The sequence below is a fragment of the Apus apus genome, chromosome 3 (assembly GCF_020740795.1).
Source record: "Apus apus isolate bApuApu2 chromosome 3, bApuApu2.pri.cur, whole genome shotgun sequence".
NCBI lineage: Eukaryota > Metazoa > Chordata > Aves > Apodiformes > Apodidae > Apus > Apus apus.
Window position 1 is genome coordinate 77,813,139 of NC_067284.1, and position 27,889 is coordinate 77,841,027.

At 40.9% G+C, this 27,889-nt stretch overlaps 1 protein-coding gene across 2 annotated transcripts; it reads left to right on the forward strand.

The window, feature by feature from the left end:
- ZNF318 (zinc finger protein 318) lies at nt 1-27,771 on the forward strand. Of its 2 annotated transcripts, none has more exons than XM_051616166.1 (10): nt 1-424; nt 5,472-5,617; nt 10,919-11,552; nt 12,685-14,109; nt 17,051-17,150; nt 17,918-18,204; nt 21,005-21,208; nt 21,685-21,784; nt 22,798-22,916; nt 23,366-27,771. In XM_051616166.1, the coding sequence occupies exons 1-10, from the start codon at nt 56-58 to the stop codon at nt 26,735-26,737; spliced, it is 6,756 nt and encodes a 2,251-aa protein (XP_051472126.1). In that variant the 5' UTR covers nt 1-55; the 3' UTR covers nt 26,738-27,771. The 2 variants fall into 2 exon arrangements, with proteins under 2 accessions (XP_051472126.1, XP_051472127.1); XM_051616167.1 differs by lacking the exon at nt 1-424 and adding an exon at nt 743-821.
- Nucleotides 27,772-27,889: the final 118 nt, after the last annotated feature.

Sequence of the window (27,889 nt, forward strand, 5' to 3'; positions counted from 1 at the left end):
GGTCAGAGGAGCTGGAGCGTCCGCGCGAGGCCGCCGGGACCCCCGCGCCGCCATCATGTACCGCAGCAGCAGCGGCCGCTCCGGCCCCTCGTCCTCGTCCTCCTCCCACCGGCTGAAGGAGGGCGGCTCGTCGGGCTCCCGCGCCTCCCGCTCCAACACGTCGGGGCTGGGGCCGGGCCGCGGCCGGCCTCCCCCGCTGCCACCCGCCGCCTCGGCCGCCGCCTCGGCCGCCGCTTCGCCGCCGCGCTCCGCTTCGCCCCGGCCCCCGCCGCGCCGCCACCGCTCCCCGTCCGGCCACCGCGCCGCCTCCCGCCGGTCCCCGTCGCCGTACCGCAGGAGGTTGCCGTCGCCGCCGGGAGGACCGGGGCCCGGCGGGACCCGCGGCCGCCGGAGCAGCGAACACGGAGACGGCAGCAGCAGCCGGGTAACTACCGCCGTGCGCTGGCGGGTCTCGGTGCGGGGCTTTGCCGCCTCCCCTGGCGGCTGTCAGGCCGCGGGGGTCCCCGCCGCTCCCGCGGCCCCCTGGCCGTGGCAGCCGCCGTTCCCCGCGCCCCGGCGGGGCCGTCTCTCCCGGCCCCGGCCTCCCCGTGACGGCGTCCCGAGCCCTGCTGCTCCCTGCGGCCGGCCCGTGCCGCCGCCGGCCGAGCGGCGGGAGCGGGGGCAGCGGGGGCAGCGGGGCCGGGGCCCCAGGCTTGGCGCGCTCGGGGGAGTCCGTGCAGAGTTGCAGCGGGCCCGGGCTCCTCTGCGGAGGGAGAAGAGCGATTTCCCCCGTTCCTTAGAGAGCCAAATGGGGGAAAAAAACAAAATCACTGATTTCCACTGTAAGTAATGATTCCGCTTTAATTTCCATTGCATTTTCTCCCCCTTTTTTAGGCTAGAGCCATTTTAGATAAGGCTCAAAGATGATGCTGTCTTTTGCTAAGGCAAAGCATATAACTAGTCGGTTTTCTCCGTTTAACACTGGTTTGTGTTATTGTGTAAATATCGTTTAATTTATGGGACCGTAACTTTTTTACTAGGGTGCTGAATTGAGTACTTTGTCTGAGTGCTTTCCACTGTCATGGGTGTACAAAGGAGACTCTGTTACAGATTTATGTCTTTGAGGGGTGTTCTTTGATAGGCACTGCTTTGTAGTTGGAGCTGTGCGTAAGGTGTTCCAATCTTCTCTCCCAGTCTTGGCAAAATCTGACTTGGGCATGTAAAACTGGTTTGCAATCTGAAGTGATACCATCTTGGATGGAGTCTCCTTCATACTACACCAGAGTGTATAGCTGTGCTTTTTTTTTGGTGTTTTTTGTTGTTGTTGTTGAGCAAGTGGCATTTGCTCACTTAGCTTGTGACTCTTCCATGCAGTGATTGTCTTCTCTGATAGCTGTTGCCTGTGGTGTGTAGTAGATTCACTGTGCATCTATTACGTTGAAATAAGAGAGCATCATACTGGGACATTTTAGGCTATGGTTCCATGGTCACTCAATCCAGCACATGTACAATTAAAAAGAACAGTACATAGTTTCTTCTCTCTCTGTAGTATATTCTTTCCTCTCCCTTGTGCTCACACTTGTATTTGTGAAGTTGCAAGGTGAGCTGATTTGAGAAAACGATGTGGCTGAAAGTCAATCCAACAAAAGTGTATTATCTGCTGTGATCCATTACGCGACGGGACCCCAAGAGAGAGTAGGGATTGCCCTTTCTGATGGTGGTACAGGTTCTCACTGAATTTCTTTGGAGCTGTGGCCGTGTGAAAGAGATCATAGGTGATTGCAGTTGAGTTAAAATTCAGCTGTTGGTATTATTTGTTATTGAAAGGTGAGCTTTCCTGAACGTATTGGAAGATAATGTTGTATTTGTCAGTTAAATCAAGACAGGCTGAGAAGCCTACCCCTGGTCATTTGTTTTCAAGCTGTATTTCACCATTATTTCAATCCTCTAAGTTGCTTTTTGGGTGGCCCTGCTAATTGCATTGTGTATAAGACCCAGGTTGAAATTAAGTAATTTTTTAGAAGGAGGTAACTTCTGATTCATGTCAGTTTATGTTGTGGCTTGATGGACAGTTGCGTGGTCACAACAGAGGGAATGACAAACTGGGATACAGGGGCAGAACTTCCTTAAACTGACTTAATCATCACTCAACCTGCCATTTCACTGTATCCATGACAGGCTGTGAACCTGTGCCAGCTGTAACAAAACTTTCAATGCTGAATGTGTTGGTGGTTCAGACTTGGAGAAATTGAAACTAGGAGTTTTTCACTGGAAGCCTCCCACTCTCCCTTTAGGTGAAAAAAAAGACGTCAAATCCCCCACTTTACACAAACATTATTCTTGACAAATGCTGTTCTTCCAGTATTATTTTGCACCCTTCTGGCTGAAGTTACAGAAGTCACCACAGCAAATTCTTGTAGATGATAGATATTTTTCTTGCTCATTCTAATTTCAGAGAAGATTTTAAAAATATTAAATCATAGAGATTAGGTCTTAGGAAGTGAGCTAGTGCTGAAATGCTGAGCCAAATACATTTTTTGTTTATTTCTAAGCATAGTATTGCATTTAAGGAAAACCTTTCTGTAGGAAGTAGCTGTCACAATAAGAAGGATCTTGAGACAATATAATTCTTTAACGTGTATTGTGCTGCCTCTTGGATGTGCTAAAGACCAGTGTCAGTAATTCCTAGGGTATATATTGTGCACATTTTTTCCGTGGAAGTTTTTGACCTCCAAAAGGTGTTTGATGAACACTACTTCTTTAAAAGTGATCTTTATAAAGCATAAAATGTATATACTGGTTAATTTTGCTTTTTAGAAGTCCTGTTTACAAAATTTGCATTAATCAGAGAAAGAGAAAAGCTGGGATTATGCTGATGTTTTCCAGACACTGGAACTAAGTGTGATCAAAGCAAAGCAGACAGCAGATACGCAGGTCTCCCTCTGCAGAAGTTTGAGGATACACAGGGTGGAAATGTGGAGAGTTCCACAAATGTGTTAGTAGGTGACATTTTGGAGCTGCCACCAAATGGAGGTGAATTCAGACTGAGGAAGAGGAATTTAGGCTGCAACAAGGAAGGAGGTCTTGGAAGAGAGAAATATGTGTAAGAGTGGAGCATATAGGATGTGTAATGAAGACATGGATGGGGTAAGGACATGGGGTTGAAACACAGAGAAGTTTTGAGTACGAGCTCTAAGTTATTGTCCTTACCCTTCATATGAATAGGAGTATGGAAGAAGCAACCTTAGAGATTTCTTATTCACTTTTCGTGATTCAGGGAGTTGTTCTGTTTTGTTGGGGTGGTTTTTTTGTTGTTTTTGTTTTGTTTTGTTTTTAGATAGTGTGCATAGATTCCCAGGTTATCAGCATTGTTGCCTACTTTCTCATACATAACTGGGATGTTGACTGTCAGTGGAGCTGTGTGTTGGACATTGGAAGTACAGATGGTGTTAGTTTCTTAGTAGCTGAGAAAAACTTTGTGGGAATTGGAATAGCATGGAGTGACAGCAGATACTTAGGGTGGGTATTGAAAAAGGTAATGGAGGAGAGGAAGCTGAAGGCTGTGGCATGAGAGATTTTGTGGACTTTGTTTATTCTTCCAGGGCTGACACATGCTGCTTTTATTTGTCCCTGCTGACCTGCATGCCTGTTCTTTTTATAGTTCCTCTCAGCTTTTCTTTCTTGCAAGAAAATAGGCTGAAATTAGAGGACAGGGTTATGTTAGGTCAACAGAGAAAGAAGAAACAAAGAGCTGGTATGTAACCTGTGCATTTATATTGCAATGGTAGGTATGGTTTAGGCACCAGAACAGAAAGCAAGGAAGATGGAGTGCATACATAGGAAAGACTAGTGGTGGCATTCAGTGCTCCGAATAAAAAAGCTGTTAAAACTGGAATTTCTGAAACTGAAAAAAAACATTTGCAAAATTCAGATTTGTACCACCATAACTACTGCCTCTGGGTAATCTGCATGGCATCCATAGGCAATCCTGACATCCCAGGCTTTCTAAATGTAAACTTTTTTTTTTTTTTCCTGTGCCCAGAAGTTTGTTCTGAGGTGTAATAATCACCTCTCTGTGATACCTGGAGATGGTTGTCATATAAATGCCCAACTTGCCAACAGTCTCAATATTTGGATTAAACACATGTACCTTCTGTGTGTTGTATCTCAGTCAGGCTATTGCAGGATCATACTGTGCTATGCAACACAGGTGGTCAGAGAAAGTAATTAAAATGTGTTCTGATAGATGCTGAGATTCAGATTGATGAAGCAAAATAGAAATCACTAATATGTTACTAAAGGAGGGGGTTATAAGCACAATTGTTTCCAGCACAGATTTGTACTGCAAATAAATTTTTTTCCAGGCAGGTTTGTGAGTGAATTCTTTTGCTTTTGTGTTGGAGATTATGTACTGTTCTTTTGGTCTCTTGGAGGAATGAGCTGCTGTATCTGCTGCATCTTCTTAGGGTGGATGCAGACAACATAGTTCACCTGTTACTGGCTACTGCAGTTTCAGTGGTGAAAAGCAATGTGCAGTGCATGACGGGTTTGGCAGAACTGAAGCTAATTCATTGCTTCCTGTTACTCAGAATTTAAACCATGCTGATTTAAAAAAGTAAATCAAGTATCTCTGTCTTGAGGCAGTCTTATCTGTTTTTTATGGAACTCCCCGTACTTTCATCATTCCTGTATTCTAGTGCCATATTCTAGAATGATGTGAGGCATAAGCATATTTTACCAGTAATGACTTTTACTGTGTTGAGTATGTGTCTAAAGGAAGGTCTGTGCAGAGGCAGTTAGCTCAGGCTTTCTCTGCTGTGGTTTTTCAAAACCAACTTTACTTAGCTCTGGTTTGGCTTTACCAATAATAAGTAATGATAATGGGAATTCTATTATAGAAGTTGTTTCTCTAGTCACTGGCAGTTTTATTAATACACTGCACTTACTTGCTGAAAGCAGAGGTGAGGAAAACTGTGAAAAACATCACTGCTAGGGGAATCTTTGTTTACACTGGTTTACACTTTGTTTCATGTCGTTACTAAAGCTGGAAAGGGCCAGAAATCCAGAAACTCTTATTAAGAAGTTCCTGGCACTGTTTTTAATGCAGTGTTTACTTAGCTGCTCCTCCTCTACAAAGAAAGGAGGACAGCAGCAAGTCTGGGACTTATTGAACTCTCTGTTTTTCCACCTTCCACAATGGTGCTTTATAAAATGTATTTTTGAGATGAAAATTTCCCTTCTAGATATGTAAATATAGAGCATGTTATTGACAGCTGGGATGAGAAATGAGATTCAGTCAATACCCTCCCCTTTCTTTAGTAACTTAAAGACAATTTAAATATTTGGAACAATTGTTTATCTAGTCTGATCTTTTTTAATTAATCCATCGACCTCAAGTGTCACATGTTAAGCAGAGCAGAGTCACTTGCCTTTCTGTAGCTGAGATTAAAATTCCCTGATTGATGGGCTTGCACTCTTTCTTCAATTTACAGAGACGTTCACCGAGTCTCCGCTCTGAGTCTTCACTGGAACAGAGTTTGCGGATTACGGTTGGTAATGACCGGTATTGCATTGGCACACCAGAGCGAAGGAGGCTGCCTGATAGACTGGGCTCACCAATTGATAACCTGAGTGACAGGTATGGTCCTCCACAGATGGGGATTCAAGTGTGTGAGACAGCAAGAACGTGGGAATGGCTGTACTGTGTGAGACCAAACATCTAATTAACCCAGTGAATACCTAAGGAATGAGGGTAAGAGGGCAAGCATGTAGTGATGCTTCCCTGGAATACTCCCCCAGCCTTCAGCTAGTTGTGGTGCAGGAGATTCCGGAACAAAAATTGCTGCCTGTGTTCATAGTAACTCTAAACAAATATTTCTTCTCTGATTTTTTTCAGCTGCCTCTGAAATGCATATAAACTAAAAGTGCCTAGAGTATATTGCAGGAGGGAGCTGCTTCATTTGACATTTCACAGCTTCAGCCACCTTCTTCTGTTTCTTATGAACCTACCTAGTCCTGACTCAAAAGAAAGTTGCTTATGGATAGTGTAAAGCTTCAGCTTTCTCATTTATGAGAGGAATAATCTGATTTTTGAGAACAGTCCAGAAGAAAGGTCAAGTGTAGCTTGAAGATAATCTATTCTTTTAACTTTAAAAGCCCTGCAGAAGAGAGGTGAACGTAGTCAGACAGTCTCATACATGATAAAATAAGTGTTGGAATTCTTAAGGTTCCTTGACTCTAATGGGAGAGAAACATAGTTAATGAAGAGACATCTTTTATGTTAAAAAATACTGCTGTGAAGAGTGAAGTATAAATATTAATAGACACTGTTTGGAAATGTTTGCCTTCAGTAGGAGAACAGGAGTAATGTGTCAAAAGAGGTAAAGTCAGAAGACTCAGTCTCAATAAAATAATTTTCTTTTTCTTGAATTGCAAAGTTAAAGGTGGCATAGTTTGTGCCCCAGAGCAGAGAATTGCAGTTTCAGGTCACGGATAATAATTTAGCACAGGAAAAAGCACTGTAACTGCAATTTTTTATGCAAATACCCCCAACTGTTTAAAAAAAAAAAAAAAAAGAAACGGAAAAAGGAATTGAGCAGAATATGTGAATTTCCTGTCTTTCTCAAGTGTAAAGTTAAGTTTCAGCAGGTGTGGAAAACCAAATGAAAGTTTAGTTTTTGTTACTGTCACTTTTATGCCTTTACCTCAGTTCTCCTGGGATCAGTGTTCGATTTGTAAATCCCCTGTGCAGTCTGCAGGCTTCTGAATGAAATAAGTGCATATAACCAGGGAGAGTACTGTGGTTGGAAGAGGCAGGAAATGGTATGTAGGAGAACTGGCACTGCTCTGACAAGTTATGAACATGCAGGCGTGGGGGGGTGTGGTGATACAACCACTCGGTGCGTTTCCCACTCCCTGGGCCACACACCAACCTAGGATAAGGCAGGTATGGATTGTGAAAGGCAGTGTACCAAGCATAAAGGCACCATCCCCTTAATGTACCTGGGCCCTGCTTCCCCTGCTCTTTGGGGACAATAATGACAATCTCTTGCCTCCTGACAATCTAGTGCATCTATATCTTGATCCTAAGCAGGGGACCAGAGTGTTAAGATACTCCCTTGATGCGCCTGCTGCCTGTTTCCTCATCAACCGTGAACAGAAGTGGCAGTCACCTCCTGACAGCCTAGTACAGCTGTACTTGGATACCAGAACTTCAAAATCTAGCAAGTTCTGGGCCTGTACAACTGGCAGAAAGTACTGGAATATTCAATAATTCAAGTTGGGCTGAAATGGAAAAGTACCTGGCAAAAGTCAATTATCTCAGACCCTATAAATAGTGATTCCAAGAAAGACCCTTTGAGCTCTCCTGAATCGCAGCAGGCTGTGACCAGAATCCCCCCTGAGGTGGACACTTTTCAGGTATAACCTCCTTGAAGACTGTTTGCCAGGGCTTTGATTACAATATATTCTACTGAATCACTTATTAATCTTTAAATTGCTTAATCATGAAGTGCTGCTGAAACTCAACTTTTTGATCTATCTCACACCATTAATAAATTTTGAATTGCTGATAAATCATAATTATGTCAAAGCATTTCATCCATGGTGGGGGAGTGTGCTTGTTCCATTGCTTCCTTTTCTCCAGTGAGGTCTTAATATTTAACCTGTTTTGTCATTATGATGCATGGTTGGAAGTAGTAGCATCAGGTACAATGGAGTTCATTTAAACATAAGAGTGAAGATGATGAAGAACTTTCACTTTATAGCTGTTACAGGACCCATACATGTAAAAAAAATGGTCAGAACAGACTCCTGAGAAGGTATGAAAGTGACAGATGAATCAGAATAGTGAGACCTTGCAAGCCTCAGTGTATAAGTGACTTTTTATGTATTTGTAGTGGAGGTTGGTTGTTTTTTTTGTCCAGTCTGTTTGTGCTGGCTGCACAATATCACTGGGCTTTAAAGTAGCTGTTACTGTGAATCATCATTGGGTTTAATACTGGGCATATCACAGTCACATTTGGCATGTGGTATGTTCTCATTTAAGAAAAAATAGAAGGCATAAAATAGTGTTTTCTGAAGATGTCTCTTCAAATTTGGAATTGGAGCAAATCATTCTGAATTTAGTTATTCTCAGCTATTTTTGCTGGCTACTCAGAGATTTCAAGTATTCACTTTAACAAATTATTCTGTATAATTTACAGGGCCTTGGGATGGTAGAGAGGTTCATTAGCCTATAAAGGAAGTAAAATACCAAAGGATGTAAATTAGGGATGCTTTTGGATTCTTCTGCAGCAGTGGATGTTCAGGATGCCGCAGGAGAATTTCTCAGGGTGTGTGTCCATGTGCAGGGCCATCCTAGAACATCTGTAAGAACCTGCTCTGAGTTTCTAGGGCAGCTGGCATCCTTCACATATTTAGTAAGCTTACTGAATGCTGCTGGCCTGTGACTTCAGGGTCACTTCAGTAACTTCAGACTTCTACTTCAACAGATGAGTATTTTTTTTGGTCCCCTCAGTCTGTCAAAGTAAAGAATATTGCTTAGTCCTCTTGCTGTCTTCCATCTCTCCCTCTGTCAGTATTTTTACAACATTCTACTACTACCAGAGCTGGTCTAAGCTATAAAGAACATCCCACCAATTATTTCATCTTAGGCTAATCCAAAATGTTTGACTGTATCACTGCAGAGACTTGGTCTCTGCTAAGCTGAAATCTGAAATAGCATTTTTTGGCACAACAGCAGGAGTGACATTTGGCTTGACTATAAGCAGCTCATCTGGCTTCCTATTCCTGTCTGACTGTTAAGATGGAGTCCTGTTGGTTGCTGACAACAGAATGCCATTATTTGTTTCTGTATATGTGAACAAATATGCCAAAAAAATAAACCTACCTTGCAGAAGTTATAGTTTCTGAGGCATCAGATCTATATAGTCTGTGGTCTGTTCTGCTTCTCTGAAGCTGCAAAGTCCAGTAGTTCACAGATTTTATGTTGGTGAAGGAGTTGGGATAGTCACAGTTGTACCACGTTGTATCCTTTCATGCAATAGCCTGTAACATGCATTGCTAACTAAAAATACGCAAACCAGTTAAGAGAGACATCTCTCAGTTGGACTGTATTTACAGAAAACACATTTCAAAGAATCACAGTTTCTGGGAGGTTTTTCCTGACACCTGGATTTAATATTTGGATTTTAAATCTGCATCTTAGCTGTTCAGAGTGCATTTGGAGTATCTTTCTAGTTGTAAGTATAGTGCATTTGCTGTTCCTTTCTTTTAGAAGTATGATTAAATACTCCTTTTGCTTTGTCACTACAATCAGAACATTTGAATTGTAGATAACACCTAGCAAGCATACTTGCAAATTATTTGCACATAAATCAGCTGGAGGTGTATAGTGAAATACATCTGTTACTCCACCAGTTGTGTTCATTGAATATTTGGGTTTAGCAGGCTGTTGGAAAAGGTGACACTAGGAATAGCCGTACCTTTGCGTAGGCTGTGAACAGAAACATTTATCTATGAAATTTAATTCTAGCTACTTTTTACATATTTTGATGCTTTTTGGAGGGGGTGGATGTGCATAGTTTGCTGGAAACTAGAAAGGTACCATCTAATACCGTGGGTACTGGTGTACACCTTGTGTGCCTTAAAAGGTGTGTTCAGCTGCTGAAGCATCAAATAATACATTAAATGCTTTGCAGTGGTGCTGATTAGAGATAAAGTGAAGGTTTTTGTTGGTTTTGTTCCTAAATATGGATGTGTAAACTATGAACATATTGAAGAAAAAGACCTTGTCTGTTTCTGTCTCTTACTCTTTAGTCTGGTGACTTTAAAACTGGGGTTGCAATTTATCTGCAAATTTTTAAAATTATGTTATCTAGCATCACTCTGTTTGTCCCTTCTCAGATCTATGGAGGAACTTTTCTGACAGGTGGTAGTGATTTTTGAGGATTCAGGCAATTGTACATAGTTTATCTCAAGCTGATGTCTTGATCACTTGGGCAAGATGTTTCTCTAGGTTTTCTATTCCATTGATTTCACTTAAGGAGCACATTTGCTTCCCATTAGTGTAGGATCTTGATACATTTTTTTAAATATATGTGAGTGGAAACAGCAGCTGGTTAGGTTTGTTTCTGCCTGACCTAAAGAACTGTCGCAGAAAAGTTTTTAGTAGTGAGGGAAAAGGCCTTAATTAAAATGGTACTCCTAATTGAAGGTGTCTGTAGGAATCAGTCCAAAAGAATATACTCCAAGAGATGTAGCTATTCTGGTGTTTTCCAGTTGCACATCCACTTTATGTGATAATGCAGAGGCTGGCACTGAGGAATGATACATTATGTGTACTATCCCTGGTTCATAGATACTTTATAAAAAATGATGCTTTTTTGGATATAGTAGTTCTTCTCATCAGTGACAGTCCTGCCTACAGATCTGTTGCAACAGAAAGTGGTGCTCTGGAATTTCTGGTCCTTGTCCACAGCTGAAGAGAAAAGGAGGATCTGATTGCATTTGCCAGTGTGAAACTGAATTATACCTTGAATAATTCATATGAAATGCGACCTTGGCATCTGGCTGAGAGAGATGAGGAAAGGGATTGTGGCCGGAAATATGATAGTAAGGTTTTTTTTAAAACGTGTAGTCTTTCTCCTTCACAGAAATAAATCCATCCTATCAATTTTTCAAGGCTCTCCTTCTTCAGTATGAATTGAATTATTCATGTCACTGTATTTGCTGTTGACTTCCTAGGAGGGACATATAGTACCATTAAAAATAAGCCTTTCCCTCTCCTCTGCCCTTTAAGGACATAAAATGTTGTTTCTGATTAGTGATGGAGATGCTATTCTGAAACTGATGTGGAAATTTCTTGCTCTTGAATAGAAGGAAGATTGTGTTTACTCTAACTCAAGTATTATGTTTATTGTATATGTCTCTTACACAGGGATGATATGGCTGATGGTCCAATATTCACTAGAGGCCTCTCTTGTCCCCGAGGCCTTGAGAGATACCCTTCACATGAAGATCAACCATCAAGTCCCTTTATCATGAGACATGATGAAGACTACCGCAACCGGGATGTTTTCCTCCATCGTTCAGATTATAGTCCGCATTATGGTCGTCGAGAGGAGCTGCCTCGTGGATCTGACAGAGATGGTGACAAACTCAGGAAATCCTCCTACCCATTGAGGCCAGAAGAGAGGGGACGAGAAATAAAGCGCCCACGGTATGAAAAGGATGAGAAGGTGCATGGCATGAGTGGAGAGCACCAAGGTTTCTCATTAGGAACACGAAACTATCGCAGACGAAGCCGCAGCCGCAGTAGAAGCCCAAGTCCATCATACCTGAATGAAGAATTCCAAGAACTTGACCGTGCAAGGAGGAAAAGAGAAGAAGAAGAGCGTAGTAGAAACTTGAATCATGATGTTTCAGGCAGTGGTTATGTGATCCCCGGCTTGACTAACACACTACAGACTTCTGAGCCTCGGTATACATATAGGCCTGAGGAAATCCCATCCATGCCCAAAAAGTCTATTTTGAAGAAACGAGTGGAGATGGAAGTAGAGTCTCCTATTCAGGTTTGATCACTCTCCCAGCTGTCTAGAAGTTTCTACTTTCCAAAACAATGGCTTAATGATACAGAATGTTAATTTGTTTTCCGAAATAGAAGAGCCAAATCTTTACGTTTTCCTTTCTTTGAGAGAACAGGTATCTTTTTGCAGGCCTATACAAGTGAGGATTACACTGGAAACTTTAAACAGTGAAGGCATCTAATCAAGAATCATATATATATAATATATAAATATATATATAAAAATTGGAGGCAAAATAAAAGTTTGTGTTGAAATTCAGCCCAGGATGCTGAGATCTGGCCCAGCTTTTACAGAAAAGCTGGGTCTTTTTTGTACCACAGGCAGTCAGGATGTTGATTGAAGCTCTCTGCCAGTCACAGTACCTCTTTCTTTTTTCTTTATAGGCTTAGAGAACTGCCTAATGCATCCTCAGTACTTCTGGCTGAAAACGTCTTTGAGTTTCCTTATTTATTTCCCTTTGGATTGTAGGCTGGAGTCAACCCTACTCAATTTGTACTCAAGCTATATCAATTTAGTCTCTAAACTAGAGCAATGGAAAGATAAGCAATTGCAACCACTGTGATAAGTTGACTTTTCTCATGTTTTAGCACATCACTTTTGATCTGCCTGTTGTGCTGATCAGTGTTGGTTTGACAGTGACATGTTTATCTCAGGAAGTGTTTCAGTACTGGGGATCCCATTTTATACCTATTATTGGAAATCCTATTTAACATGGCATTAATTATGTGTGTCTGAATAACCTCAGTGCAGTTGTTTTTACCTGCCTTAATGTGTTGAAATCCTGTTTGTCTGTGATTAAACTCAAAAGTGTAGCCAAATTTACATTACGGAGCTTCAATTTGGAAGTTTCGGTTCTTATGCATGCAAACAATTAATGAAATGTAATTGTGATTTTGTGTATTCTCTGAGATAAGCGTTCACTGCTGGATATGACATTTCAGACTTACTAGGCAACTTGTTTTGTAATTTTCTGTGTTTTGTTTCACCTGTGAATTGTCTTTTCTAACTCTTCAGCTGTGAACTCAAGAATAAATTAGTGTATTCCTTTGTTTGTTTTGTGAGCTGCATAGTCCCCTCAGAAGGTGCTGTAGTAAATAGTGACTTCTCTCTTTTTCAGCCTGAGGGCTTTTCAAGCAGTCCGGCTCCCAGCAAGGATCTTCCTCTTCTTTCTAGTAATTCATCTTTGCCCCAGAGCAACAACACAGCTCCTTTTGCTTCTGAGGTGGAGAACTTTCTCAAACGGTTTAACAAAGACTCTGTTGTGGAGTCTGTAAACAAGGACTTGCGTGATGGTTTATATGAGTGGAGCTCACTTTCTGGAGCTCCCAAAGACACTTTTATGTCTGAAGAGAAGTTTGGAAGCTTCTTAAGTCATAAGGAAAAGGTAGAACTGAAGGCAGAGCCTGCTGATCGCCATACTGACTTCTTGCTACCTCATGAGAGGGCCAGTCAGGATGGCAGTGGTTTCTCCCGAATTCTGGGCATGATGGCTGATTCTGTCAGTGCTCAGGAGAAGAGGAGGCGTAGTTTTCCTGACATAGAGGATGAAGAGAAATTTCTTTATGGTGATGAGGATGAAGATAACAAAACTGAAACTCTCCCCATTCAGAAGCCCCCAGTGAGTTGTGGCAATGAGATAGTAAGCCAGAAAGTGAGCCCACCTCCTTCTCCTGCTCCAGCTGTCAAGGTGGATCCTTTAGAAGAGCCTAATGCTGAGTATGCAAAGATCCATGACTTACTCAAAACCATTGGACTTGACATTGGTGTTGCTGAAATTGGGAAACTGGCTGTTCGTACCCAGGAACGCCTTCATGGCAAAAAGTTGGCATCTCGTTCTCCTGATCGTCGCTCTTCGGATCCTCGCAGACTGGACCCTTGGGACTTGCGTCGTAGCCGGAGTGATACTCGTTCTCCTGAGTCAGGCCAGCAGCGCTCAGCATCACCTCCAGGTTCTTTCCAGCAGTCTAAAGATCCATCCTTGCTTCAGAAATCAGAATATACTAAGAACAAGCCAGTGGGACAGGAGATACCTCCACGTGTGCCAGAACAGCCTATTCCTTCTGTTGCTCTCATTCCCTCAGTTCCACCAGCTCCTGCTAGTTTGCCGCCTACACCTACTTCGGTTTCCCAATACCGAATTCCCAACTATTCCCAGTTCGCTGCCACTCAAATGCCCCCAAACTATCCACCTCCCACAATGGCTCCTCCAGGGTATGATGCATATGGGCACTATATGGCATATGCAGCCCCTGGTTGGACCATGTATCCCCCTGCGCAGCAGCCTAATCCTACACTGCCAGAAGCTCATGGTCTTATTACTATGGCCATGTCAGCAAACCCCACACGTCCCAACCTCCGGGTGATTGAGACAGTCTCTATGGGAAAAGATGTCCCTGACTTAAAAAGAGATGGTTCTGTACTTGTTCATGTCCCTACCACTCCTGCTCATCCCAAAGCACCCCTTCGTCTGCCTTCACACCCGCTCAAAAATACCACAGAAAAGATGTCAGATGAAAAAAATCGGGCAGCTCAAAAACAGAAGGTATGTTATCTATTCTAGTACATCAAAATTTGTTGAACTGCTTGACTGCTGGGATAAAAGCTTTGGCTCTTCAGGTGTGCCTTTTTTTTTTTCCCTGGGTGGTTCCAGTTTAAATGCAGTTGGACTAAATTTGCTTTTGTTAAAGATTTTAAATAATTTGTCTGTATTACTCTGTGACAATTTAAAACAATGCATTTAAAATCCCCCAAAGCTGTATACCCGTAGGTTATGTCTGAACAGCTGAAATCAAGCATGAAGTTGAAGTTCTTGGGGCCAGCCAGAATCTTACACATGGTGGCCACAGCTTGGCTTTATTCCACTGAGATTTTAGATACTGAAATACTTGAAGATATCTATATATATAAATACCTGGAGGGACTGTGTAACAAGGATGGAGCTGGGCTTTTTTCAGTTGTGTTCAGTGGCAAGAGAAGAGGCAATGGGCACAAGCTGAAACACAGGAGGCTCCACCTGAACATGGTACAGTAATACCATGGTTATACCTATATTAGACATTCTTAAATAAATACTAAAGGATGTCATCGTTCACAGTTGCATACAATTTTCCCTTTATATTTGTATTAATTATCTATTGTAAGAATCACAATGTCAGAAGAACTTAAGGGAAACTACTCCTTACTTGGTGCATCTGACACCAGTTTATGTTATGGATGTTAATGTTTTCCTCTTCTAGTTACCTTGATTTGTTTGATAATTAGGGAGGAGTGGGGAATAACATATCCTAAAATAGGAAACTGCAGTTAAATAGTGGACAAAGGACTAGAAGATTCCTTAAATACGTTTGGGTTTTCAAACTGGTGTCCCCTCAATCTTTGTTGTTAAAATAAGGGTGTAGAGCCATAGAGTGGTTTGGGTTGGAAGGGACATTTAATGATCATCTAGCTCCCACCCACTGTGAGCAGAGCCACCTGCTGGTAGATGAGGTTGCTCAAAGCCCCATCCAACCTGGCCTTGAACACTGCCAGGTATGGGGCATCTACAGCTCCTCTGGGCAGCCTATTCCAGTGTCTCACCACCCACATGATAACAAATTTATTTCTTACTGTTGCCCTTTGTCCTGTCACTACAGGCCTTGGTAAAAAGTCTCTCTTCACCTTATAGGCCCCCTTTATATATCAAAAGGCCACAATAAGGTCTTCCCAGGCTAAACAACCCAAACTCTCTCCAGCCTCTCTTCACAGGGGAGGTGTCCCAGACCTCAAGTAATTTTCATGGCTCCAACAGGTCATTGTCTTTCTTCTTCTGGGGGCCCTGGGGACAGATGCAGTACTCCAGATGCAGACATGAAGTTGGAGTACAGGGGAGAATCACCTCCCTTGACCTGCTGGCCATGTTTTCTGTGCACCCCAGGATACAATTTGCTATCTGAACTGCAAGTGCAAGTTGCTGCCTCATATCTAATTTTTTGTATACATATCTGTATCTGCTTTAGTGACATTCTTTCAGTATAGCTATTCTAATAATATATTGTCTTGGTGGATCTGCTAGTAGAAGAGCAGCACATGGCAGAGGCTGGAAGCTTTTTGCCTACTCAGTTATATCACACTCCTTAGAACAAATCAGGCCGTGGAAAGATGGACCACTGAATCCAAGAGACGCTCAAAAGAAGTCACTTTAAATTTTCAGTCTGTGATAGCCTTTATCCTTTTTGTTTGAAGTGATGTAAGAGGAGTACTTACATAAATTGCTACACCAGCAGATAAGTGAGCTTTCACTGCTTACAGGAATAATAATTTCTTCAGCTGATACAGTAGAAATTTTATTATTAATGAAGCTTGGCAGTTCTGGAAGAGCTCTGTTGGTTGAAGGTGTATGGTTTTCTCTGGCCATGACATAGCCTGGTAGCTCACCTATGCATCTTAGCAGAACTTTTAGGGCTACAGACTTATTTGGCTTGGGCTTAGTCCACATTTTTTTTGCTGGGATGGTTGAAGTATAAAAACTTAAACACTACAATTGGTGCCTCTATGCTGGCAGAAAACTCAGAATGAGAGAATGGTGCTTTGATGATTAAAAAATGTGTGGTTTGTAAGGCATGGCCTAATTGTGTTGGTAGAACTCCTTCCAGGACTTATTCCAGGCAAGAAATAGGATTCCTGCCAACATTTACATTGACATGGTAGTAGTGATTCTTTAGGGAGCACAAGGCCTTAGGTCAGTTGTTTTTTTCAAGAAATAGTCAGAAGTAAGCCTTAAGAGTATTCTGAAGGTAAAAAAAATTGGGATTTCTCTCCTTAAAACTGAAGCTGGGAAGGAGATGCAAGTAACTTTTCAGGTTACGTTTTAGCATACTGCTTGGTTTCCTTTTGTGAGAATCAATGAAAACCAGCAAAAAGCAGATTGTGAGCTCCTCATGCCAGTTTACCTTATTGACCAAGAAACAAACTTCATCCAGGTATTTAATTTCAGACAGGTATGCTTGCAAAATATATTTGGTGCTACAGGTACAATCAGATTGAAACAGAAGCCTAAATAATAGCTAAAGTTGGCCTGAGTCAAAGCAGGTGGCAAGGTAAAGGGCTGTAAAGTCTTTTGTCACTGATGAAACATGCTAGCTATAGAAATACTGCATGAGTTTTGAAGAGCCATTTAGCATTGATCTTGCTCAGCCCAGTAGAAGATAGTCAGCTAAGCCTAAGTGTCCTGGGAGATGGGGCAACAAGCAAAGCAGTTTTGGGGAATACACTGCACAAAAGAAAAAAATGGCCTTCATGTGGGGTTGAAGTGTGAGCACATGATATAGTTACCTGCAGATGCAGAGGAAAAGGTGCATTTGTTGTGTTAAAATACTCAAGAACATTTTGAGAATAGTCAGCAGTGTTCTGTGACTGACAAACCGAGGTCTTGCTGTTATTCTTGCAAGACTGATTAACTTGTGTTGGGAAGAGGAGAAAATCCAGTCCCCTTCCAATCTCTTTAGGTCATAGAAGAGAGAGAAAAACTGAAGAATGAACGAGAAGCACGGCAGAAAAAGCTTTACTATCTCAAGACTGAACTGGACAGGCTTCGTAAACAGCAAGGTACAGTGCATCCCCCCACCCACCCCCTGCTTTTTTTTTTTTCCACTGGAGTGTGTCACTAGTTCTAGTACTTTCTAGGAGAAGTGAAGACCAGAATAATAATAAACTGTAATTTAAATCTAATATTTTCATACTTCAGGCAATGTAGACATCTTGAGAAAGCAGTGACCTAATTACTATATTAAAATTATTAAATAAAAATTTGGCTGTTACACTGGAGCCAACAGTTGCTCTTACATCTTCTTCAGCAGCTTGATAAATTAAATGAAGTGCACTTTGTGTGTTGTAGTGCTTCTTAAGAAGAATTGAGAAAGAGTAACTGAAGACATGTCATCATGCCTTTCAAATTTTTTGTGAATCTTATCTGGAGAAGGCAAAATCCTCTGTAGACCAAGCTAATGTTTTATTTTTTAAACTTTTGGTTGGTCCAATAAAATTCTAGTTACCCTTGCCTTTGAAAAATGGTACTTTTAGGTTAGAAAGTCCTTGCTTAGTCACACAGGGAGATAGTGATTATTAAATTGATTCTCTCTCTTGAGAATTATACTGCCTCTGTTAGGGATGTATGCTAAGGCAATCCTTATAGAGGTGGATCATGCAGATTTAGTGATGTTGTATCCGAGAGTCAGTTCCATCTTTACCATTTTCAGTCAAGATTTAGCTGTAATATTTTATATTAGTATTTTACATGTTGCTGGTGTAGGTATAGGTCTTAAGACAATTTTCCTGCTGCGTTTCCAACTCTTCTGCTTCCTTGATTGGCTCAGGAGAGATGTTGAGGAAAAAACGTCGTGAGAAGGATGGACACAAAGACCCCTTATTGGTTGAGGTGAACAGACTACAAGAGAATATTATGAAGGAGATTTCAGAGCTGCATAAAGAATCTGATGCAGCTGACAAGAAGCAGTCTGAGCTTGATAAAGTAGCACAAATTCTGGGGATCAACATATTTGAAAAGCCCCGGAAACCATCTGTGGAAACCAAAGATTCCTCAGAAAAGAACAGCAAGTCAGAAAATGCAAAAGCTCTGGAGAAAACATCTTCCACCAACAAGGTAAAGTTTTTTGGCTTGTGTGCTAATGATTTTCCAACTAAGAGAAGAGGGCACTGAGGAGACAGCTGCTCCAAAACATATACTAGAAGATCATTTGATGTAATTTTTTACCACATGTCATATGCTGGCTTTGATGGTGCATGCAGGTGAGATAAATGTATTCAGTGTTTATTATTTGCCACAGAGTTTGTGTAGTTCAATACCACTTACTGTTTTTAATCTTGGTTTTCCTAATATGTTGGTTGGATTGAACAGTATCACGAGTGTTTGTAGCTATTTGGTCTCGATGCCATACCAGGAGGACATTCTTTCTCTATCACATTTCTGGCATGCCCTGTCAAGGAGGAGTATTTGTAGCAGCAAAGCTCTCTCCAAGGTTGGAGTATGATCTTCTCACTGGGTGATGTTATTAACGGATCGCAAGACTTACATATGATTGTCCAGCTTAACATGAATATGATATACATGCTATGTGTTCTCTCTTAAGAAATGTCAGTATGCATCGGTGTGGTCTCTTTGACATGGTCTATATTACAGAGCACTGGATATACCAAAACTGGCTTATGATGTTCCAGAAGATAGTTTTTACTTTAGAAGTAGTGTATCATAGTAACATCTGAAAGGTTATGCATGTATTTAGGAGATGGATTGTCCTGTTTTTCAGATGTTTAATCAAACATGTAAGTGAAATTGCTGATGGGAAGTGTTAAATGCTTTTTGGGTAGACCTTACTGTATTGTTTTTTCCAGAGAGGAAAAGTTAGTAGGGTAAGAAGTATTTCCTACAACGTCACTGAAAACTGTGTATTCTGTGAGCTTTTCCTTATGCTTCATCCTGCTCTGGTTCAGAGAACTCATTAGATGTCTTTCATTTTAAGGCGTGCTTTTGTGTTTTGTTTTTATTATTCCTCAAAACATCACTGAAGTTTAGTATCCATTTACTTTTAAGTATAATTTGCTTCAGTCACCACCTTGTAAAACTAAAGTAGGCGATAATGTCTGTTGAATACTACACTACATTGTTATATTGCTTTCTTTTCTTGAGATACATGGAAAATTCTGAGTTCTGGCTGGAAACATGTAATATTTTCCGATAACTGAAGGCACATAGGACATTGCCTTTAGTCTCTTAACATTGACCATGTAATTCTGATGATTAACTTTTCTTAATGAAAAGAAAGATGGTGCAGGCCTTTTGACACAGAGATCAGTTGACTCTGCCAACCTGAGGGCAAAACCGGAAGCCTTTCTGCTTACTTGCAAGCTGCCTTGTGGTCCCTTGCTGCTGAACCTCTGTGTGTATTGTAGTTACATAGTCAGTGCAGAGGAGAAGGTAGCCTTGTACTAAACAGATAGATCATCCCTTCTGGGCTCTAAATAGCAGCAAATTGTAAAGGCATCTTTGAGCTGGGGTTAAGCATAAACTGGGGTTAAAAGTTGGCTGTCACCTATCTGTGTGAGAAGTATTGTCTTTTCAAAGTTCTGATTGAGATAGTGTTTTTTATAGGAGATACTGGATAAGTGTTTGTAAATTACAGAAACCATGACATTTCTCAGCATCATGATCATCCTTCTATGCGCTTCCTGCAGTTCATAAGTTGATCTGCTCATTGTTTAAGAGAATGTCAGCTTTGCTATGTTCTTGCAGACAGAATATATGCAAATATTCACTGTGTCACTTTCTACTCTACTACCAAGAACTAGATTGTATTGGGATATAGGTATCTGAGGGGTGCATAGTGGCCTGGGTGTCTTGTCATAGTTTGATTTACAATTAATGATGTGTGGGGTGGTGTTAATAGGAAATAATCTATCCCAAAAGGAATTTCAAGCAAGGCAGATGTTATTTAATTATTTTGAATCTGCTTAAGTGAATTTGTTCAACACCCATAGTTGAATAACTTGGAAATCATGCAACCAGCTCAGGTCTGCTAAGTTAACATGCTGTTCTTTTCAGACTGCCATGCAGATTAGAAATGACAACATAATGAGCTTTCAGCCATTGAAAATGGCTCTCAAAACACAAAATACATCTAGTACTGTCATAATCTAAATTAGCAGGGCTCATTCATGATCTATGTCAGGGATTATTTGTTTTTCTACTCTGCAGTGTTAGTTTAGTATTTATTTTGGCTAGAGTCCTGAAATGACTGTGTATCACTGTATGGTGTCTTTCTTTACAAATCAATGTAAGTGCAAATATCACATGCTTAAATCACAAGATGCTTCACCTTATAAACTTAGGTAATGAACAAAACACCATCTTTCTATTACTTCCAAGTAAAAAGTCTTCCAGAGAATTCAGAAACTCTCAATTAGTCTGATAAAGCTGATTAGGTTAAATACTTTTTAGTCAACTAATTCTTACTTTTTCATTCTGCTTTTATCCAAGCTACTTTTACACTAACTTTTGAATGCTTCTAGGGAAACCATTTTAGGTCTTCTGGGTACTGTCTGGCTAGTATGGTAAGTTGGAACTATACAGATCTTGATGTGAAACCCATAAAGTAGGAAGGGTACATGCCATAGGGAATTTGTTAATTTGGTTCCTTGATTACCTGCAACTATCCAGCCATTACATCTGGGAGCCATATTGGAAGCTCTTCACTGCGGCCACGCAGCATCTTAGTCGGCAATACCAGCTCTCTGAAACAGTGGAATTAGCCTGGGCACTGAAAAGCAGGTGATATATTTTATTTTTTTGTGTGTGTGTGGGTTCTGCTGGAGGCAGGTTCTGAGTTCTAGAGCATTACGTCTATCCTGCCTTATCTTAGATAAGTGTTTCCTTTTGTTCAATTTAGGAATCAAAAACTACTAATGAAAAATCCAGAGGTAGAAGTCCGAAGCCAGCAGAATCCTCTTCACAGTCCTCCAAACATCCTTTCCAGTTGGCCAATATTTATGAATATTATGATGCAGGGAACCACTGGTGCAAAGACTGCAATACCATCTGCGGGACCCTGTTTGACTTTTTCACACACATGCATAATAAGAAACACAGACAGGTATGTTGCAGGCTTCCTTCACTAAGTGCATTTCATATTGCTATAAATAACAGCACTAAAACATACATCACAGAACTACATTTTACAAGAGAACCTGAAGTATTAATGAACCCAAGAAGTTCCGTATTGAATTATTTTCCCCTAATGTTGGACTTAAGCAGTTTGTTCAGTCACTGGTGTGTGACTAGTGTAAATGGGGCCTGTGTTCAGTTCACTCAGGAGTTAGCCTTCCATATTTGTGTTTCATGTTTGCCTGTTCTTCGCTATCATTTACATTTGACCCTTTTCACAGGTTATTTTCTCATTATAATTGCAAAATGGGAGGGGAAAGAGAGGAGAATATAGTTCCTGTAAATAGTTGCACGCTGATTTTAATGTTCAGTGTTCTGAAAGGATATTAAAAAGGAAAAAGACAAGTATACTTGCCTTGCTAGTGTAATATATGAGCCTGTATACCTCTGTCACTGTGCAAATAGACCCTGGATCCTTACAACAGACCTTGGGCTTCGAAGACTCAGAGTGAGACCAAACAAGACTCCATAAAACGCATCGATAAGATAACTGTTCCTGCCAAAGGTACGTTGTGTTTTTTTTCGGTGGGATATCATCTCCCTTTGCTCTCCAGCAGGTTCCAGTTGCTCAGAGAAAGGAATTTCAAAACTTTACCTTGTTCTAGGAGCACATATAGATACTGTATTATTAGGTAAAAGGCAAATTATTTTATTTACTGGTTGTCTTGTGGAAAAGGCCACGAAGCAAGAGTGTAGGAAAACATAGCATGGTTCCTTCTTTTCTTTTTAGAGTTTAGGTTTTTTTATTTTTAATACCAGGTGACTTTTTCTTTCTCCAATGTAGTTCTGAAGTTATTTCTGCTAACAGAATTCAAAACGTGAATTCAAAACAGTGTTTGGGAAGATGTTGTGCTGTACTCACTCAACACAGTCTTGCAACAGACACTTCCTTTCAATACATTTTTAGTAGGTCTCACTGAAAAATCACTAATGAGTACTTGGTAGACTGTAGATATAGAGAGTCTGAGAAAGCCATATGGAAGGTGCTCCAAGTGATTTTAATTCTGAGACAAGTTTTAAAATCTGAAAAATAAATAGCCCTGCCAGTGATCAATCTCAGTTTATTAATCTTAGACATTTCTAGCAGTGACTGCTAAAGGAGAATCTGCTGTGTATTAGATAACTGCAGCTGGTTCTGTAGGCACACGGGTGTAATCTTCAATAAAAATACTTGTGTTCTTTTTATAAACCAGGTGTTTAGTATTTGAACAGACCATCCCACAAAGATAAGACAACAAATTGAGACTGTAGGAAATGTTAACCTACTTCAATAGGGGTACGATGGCGAACACTAGAATAATTACTGGACTCATAGTAGTCAAGCTTGTTCACTTTGCATGTTTGCTCCTGATAATGATGTTTTCCATACTGTAAGCATAGGGAGAGCAGCATTAACTGTTCTAAAAGGAACATTGCTAGAGGTATTGCTGTTGTTCTTTCATTTATTTATGTGGCTTAGTTAAGAGCTTGGCATTTATTAAGTTTTGTTTCTCTGATAATTTTCTTCGGCCTTTTCAGGCTCTGAGTTTCTGATTCCCATCACTGGATATTATTGCCAGCTCTGTCATGAATTTTTTGGAGATCAAATCTCAGCAGAGCAGCATGTGAAAAGTCATCCCCACAATGAGAAATATAAGGTTGGTAACTGGTGTACCAGGAGTGAGTCACTCTTCGTGTTAGCTTCTGTTTGTTCTGTCTTTCTTTCCTGAAGAATGACATTTGACTCCTCAGAGTGTATGTATTTGGCTATCTTCACTACATTCTACTGAACTAAATAAGCAGAACTTTCCACTGCATAGACTAGTCTTTCATCAGCATAATATTGAAACAGTGTTTTAAGTCTCAGTGTTGATTTTGAGATGCTTTTGTGAAGTGACAGAACTGCTGCAAGCCACCATTCAATTCACATTAACTTACAGAATATGGAGTTTGTAGCTTCTCATTTTCTTGGTAGGAATAATTCTGTGCTCGCTTAGTGTTGAAATGGCACTTAGTGCAGAAGTCAAAACAGTTACAGAGCTGGATATATGTATTTATGTATTTATCATGGAAACAGTGGTTAAAATCGTGCCGTTTATTTCCACAGAAATACATAGATGAAAACCCACTCTATGAAGAGAGGAGAAATCTAGACCGCCAAGCTGGATTGGCTGTTGTTCTGGAAACAGAGCGCAGGCGGCAGAGTGAACTGAAACGGAAACTAGTTGAGAAAGAGAAAGAAGAGAAGGATGAGAAGAAACAAAAAATAGTGAAGAAAGAGGAAGCAAAAAGCATCCCAGAGCTTGGAGAAGGGACTAGTGAAACTCAAGGCAAAATTGATTCTTCTGGGCGAAAAATGGGAATCAAGCTTAAGCTGAAGAAGGAAGATAAAGAGGAGAAAAAAGAAGAAAAGAAAGAGGAATCTAAAAAGGAATCACCAAGCCAGACTTCCTTTGGGAAATTCAGCTGGAAAAAGACTGAGAGAGAGGATAAAACCCCAGGAGGAGCTATTCCAAAGGAGGAGAATACAGAAGGAATCAAGGAGGAGAACAAGTGTCAGTCTGCAAAACCCCATGTCAAGCCTATTGAAATCAAGCTGTCTGGGAAAACTGTTATTCCACACACTAGCCCGTGGACACCAGTCGTAGCCACACCAACACCAGCAAAAATTCTACCCAATCTGCCAGTCCCCACCATGATTTTCAGGAAGTCTACTACTGCAACAGTTAGCAAACCAGCACCTTTGAACACCTTTTTGTCCATAAAATCGTCTGGAGCTACCACCAAACCACTCCCTGTGGTAAAAGAAACCGGTACAGATCTTCTACTGCCTCCAGATATCATCTCAAAAGCTTTTGGAGGAGAAGAAGTAATTTTAAAAGGGGCAGAGGAGGATTTGAAAGCAGCAGAGAAAAGTAAGTCTTCTCAGACTTCTGATATACCTCCTCCACCAGCAGTCCAACAGGCAGCTGTCATCCCTGCAGATGAAGTAGCTCCAGGTGTGTCTGAAAGTGAACAGACAATGCTGGCAATGCTTGTGAGACCACCACCACCACCACCTTCAACTGCTTTCAGTGAACAAGCAAAAAAGGTAGAGAAACGCAACTCTTGCTTGGCCACAGCCAATGCTAAAGATCTGTATGGTATTTTCTACAGTAGTGGTGGAAGGGGTTCAGCTGACAGCAAGCTTGCAAATTCTGCACTTCCAAATGGAGAAAACTCTAACCTAACAAAACCTGCAGAGTTACCTGCAAACCCTAAAACAAGTAGTAGCTCATCCTCCTTGAAAGAGGATTCTCAGAATGCGGCTGCTGAAGTTAGCCAAGTCCACTCAGCTGAGAAAACCTCAGAAATGGAGAAAACTGATACTTGGGAGACTTTGAAACTTCATACTGACATGAGCTCTGACACTGAAAATGGTATTCAGAAAGACATAGGTAAAAAAATTCAGACTCCTCTTTCAACAGATGTTCGGACTAAATTGAAAAAAAAATCCTCCCAGTGTAATAATAATCAAGTAACAGAGACTTGGGTTCTTGGTCAGAATCGGGCTGAAATTAACAAGAAACCAGTTCAGCCTCAACTATTGGAAATGTCTGTCACAACATTGTCAGAAACAAAAACTACTTCTGGTATCCAGATGCCTGCAAAAATTGGACTTGTGGATATAGGAGGCAGAGAGCAGGCAGGAAAAACAGAGGTCCAAGAGAAAGTTGGACAGGAAGATGCAAATAAAACTGTGGTTACTAACACAAATGGTCCTGATACCTTGGAGAAAGATGCAGAGATGCAGAAAGACTGGGATGTAAAAGTGGTAGAGCCTGAGCTTATCTTACACCCAAAGACTTTGTTACATGAAACACAGAATGAAAGTAAAAATTTGGGAAAATCCCAAATGTTAAGTGATAACTGTAGAAGTCACAGGGAAACTGATAGTCCAGAATTGGTCTGTGATTCTCAAAACACTTCAAAAGAAAAAGCTTTAGTAGCAGTAATGACAGAGCAGAATTCTATTGATGCCTCCTTAAAAGATGTAAAACTGAAAAGTGTAGCTTTGGAAGTAGCTCAGCCAGGAGTCCTTGGTGAAGCTCCTCGACTTTCAGAAACCCAAAATAAGATTTCAGAATTGACAGGAAGCCCTGGTGAATGGGACACTTCCAGAACTAGTAATGGAGAAGAACAGGTTATCACAGCCCATTCTTGTTCTGAAAGTGGTTTGGATCTACAAAAAACTCCAACTGTAGAAATAAAAACTGGTTCTAATGAAGTTAGTGCTTCATTACTGACAGAGGTACGGCCAGACACATGTCTTGCCAACGCAGAAACTAGAAGTAGCATATTGGAAGCTCAGGAAAAAGTTCCACCTGAACCTTCAGGCTGTGCAGTTTTAGATAACCAAACCCAAAAGCAGGAAGTTGCATGGTTAGTCAACGCCTGCTCAGCAAACATTGTTGAACTCAGATCCAGTGTAGAATTAGTAGTTGAAGTTGAAAAAAAATCATTAAGACACACTAGATCATATGCAACATTAGATAATGTTTTTATCAAGAGAGATGCAAAAGAAGTAGGGACTGGAGGCTTTTCTAGGGCTTGCTCTGATCTTGTCCAAGAATCAGTCCTTACTTTATCAGATTTCCATAGGGAGCATCTTTCAGAAGAAGCTGTCCACTCCCCAGAAGCAAAGCATGAGGTCCTAAGAACTTCAGAAGTCAATGACTTTCTTCTGAATACCACTCACTCAGGATTGAACACCGAGCAATCTAAAAGTCTCTCTGCAAATGTTTGTGTGGATGTCAAGAAAGTTTCTTTGACATCAGAAGGTGTGAAGCACAATGAGACTCCTTCCCAGAAAACAGAGCTCGAGTTCAAAAGCACTGATTGCAGTTTGGGAAATACTAAGGTAAAACATGGATGCCACAGCATCCTTACAGCCGGACTTTTAAATGACAATACAGAAGAAATCTCAAAACTAGAAGCTGTTGCATCCATTAGGCTGGAGTCTAGTAAAGTTAAGAAGCTGGGCACTGAAAAAACAGTGGATGAAACAGAGACAAATGATCTTGCTACATTGATTTCCGGTAGCCGGGAAGATAAATTTTGCACACAGATTTCTCAAACAGCTGTGCCGCAATCCTCAAATAGTAGCACTACAGAAGTGGTCATGCCAGCTCTAGAAATGCAGGGCATTTCTCCCAAGTCTGAGATCCTTCTGCGAGTGGAGGAGAGCAAAGGCGAAACTGTTGAAGTGCTATCACTGAGCTGTGGTGGAGGCAGCACAGAAAGTCAGGCTTCTGCCTGTGTGGAAACTTCCCTTCCTGGGCTCAAAGAAACAGACAGAAAGGAGGGCAGCTTAGGAGGCAAGGGAGTATGCACCATCCAGAGCAAGAAGACTGAGGAAAGAGAAACTGCTGACAGTAGTTTGGAAGCTACAAAAAATTCAGGAATTTCTGAAAGCTTAGCAGAAAGCCCAGTGGGTTGAAGTGATCCCAGCCAGTCCCAATATTTGAGGAGCCAGAGCTGGGATTATGTATATGTTTTATGTTTGGTTTTTTTTTTTGTTGTTGTTGTTGTTCCAGTGGAGGGATTTGGGTGTATTTTGCATCCTGTAGCAGGACTTTACTAAAGTGAAGTCATCAGAAACCAGACACATACTTTATTCTGTACATAATTAATTGTGTAAAATGTTTTTTCATGTGAATTTTTTTGCCAATTTCTTTTCTACACTCTGCTATTAAAATGGAATCTCTCGTTTATAATGCGTGCGTCTTTGTTGTTTATTTTGGGGGCTTTTATTCTTGGATGATTTCCAGCTCACCCTGTTTGTGTCAGTAGCACCGTGAGTAGCCCAGCCACTGGGACAAGCTCAAGAACAGCAATTTAGAGCTTGAGGAAATGGAGACTTGCAGAAGAGCTAAAACTGAAAATTTCTTTAAACTGTAATGCATGGTTTTGTTTACTTTCACTGTCTTGAGATGCAAAAATGTGTTTAGAATTATTTTTTTGTTTATCTGTCTCTGTGATTTGTAATCACTGTTGTATTACATCTGTACTTAAGCTGTTTAATTGTATTGTATAAGCACATGTATGGATGCCACGTCACTAAGCAAGGGGAGGAAATCTGTCCGTCTGGCTTTTGGAGAAGAAGACTAATCGGTAAGGCTCTGTGGCCTGACACCTGGACCAGACATATTGAGGTCACTTACATTATTTGAAATGGGCTTTCTTTCATTGTATTGTGATCCAGTAACTGTTTGTGTTAAATCATTTAGCAGCTGCCCAGCTCTGAAGAAGCAGAAGATCAGAACCCTGGTGTCAGGAATTGGACTCGCTTCATGTGATACAGACACATGCATGCCTACCCTGAATGGCCCTTGAGCTATCAAAAGCTCTAGAGTGATGGTTCTCATTTGTATAGCTTGTTAAAGACTCAAGTATTAAATGTGTTTGCTTGGATAAATATAACATTTTTATTTGTAAATTGTTTTAAAAATAAACATATGGTGGTCAACAAGACTTTCTTTTTGATTTTTTTTTTTTTTGGTTGTTGTACTTAAGTGTTTTATTTCAATTAGTTTCCAGCTCTTGTAGTACCAGCTCATAAAATTGAGAAACTGTAGAAGATGAACATATT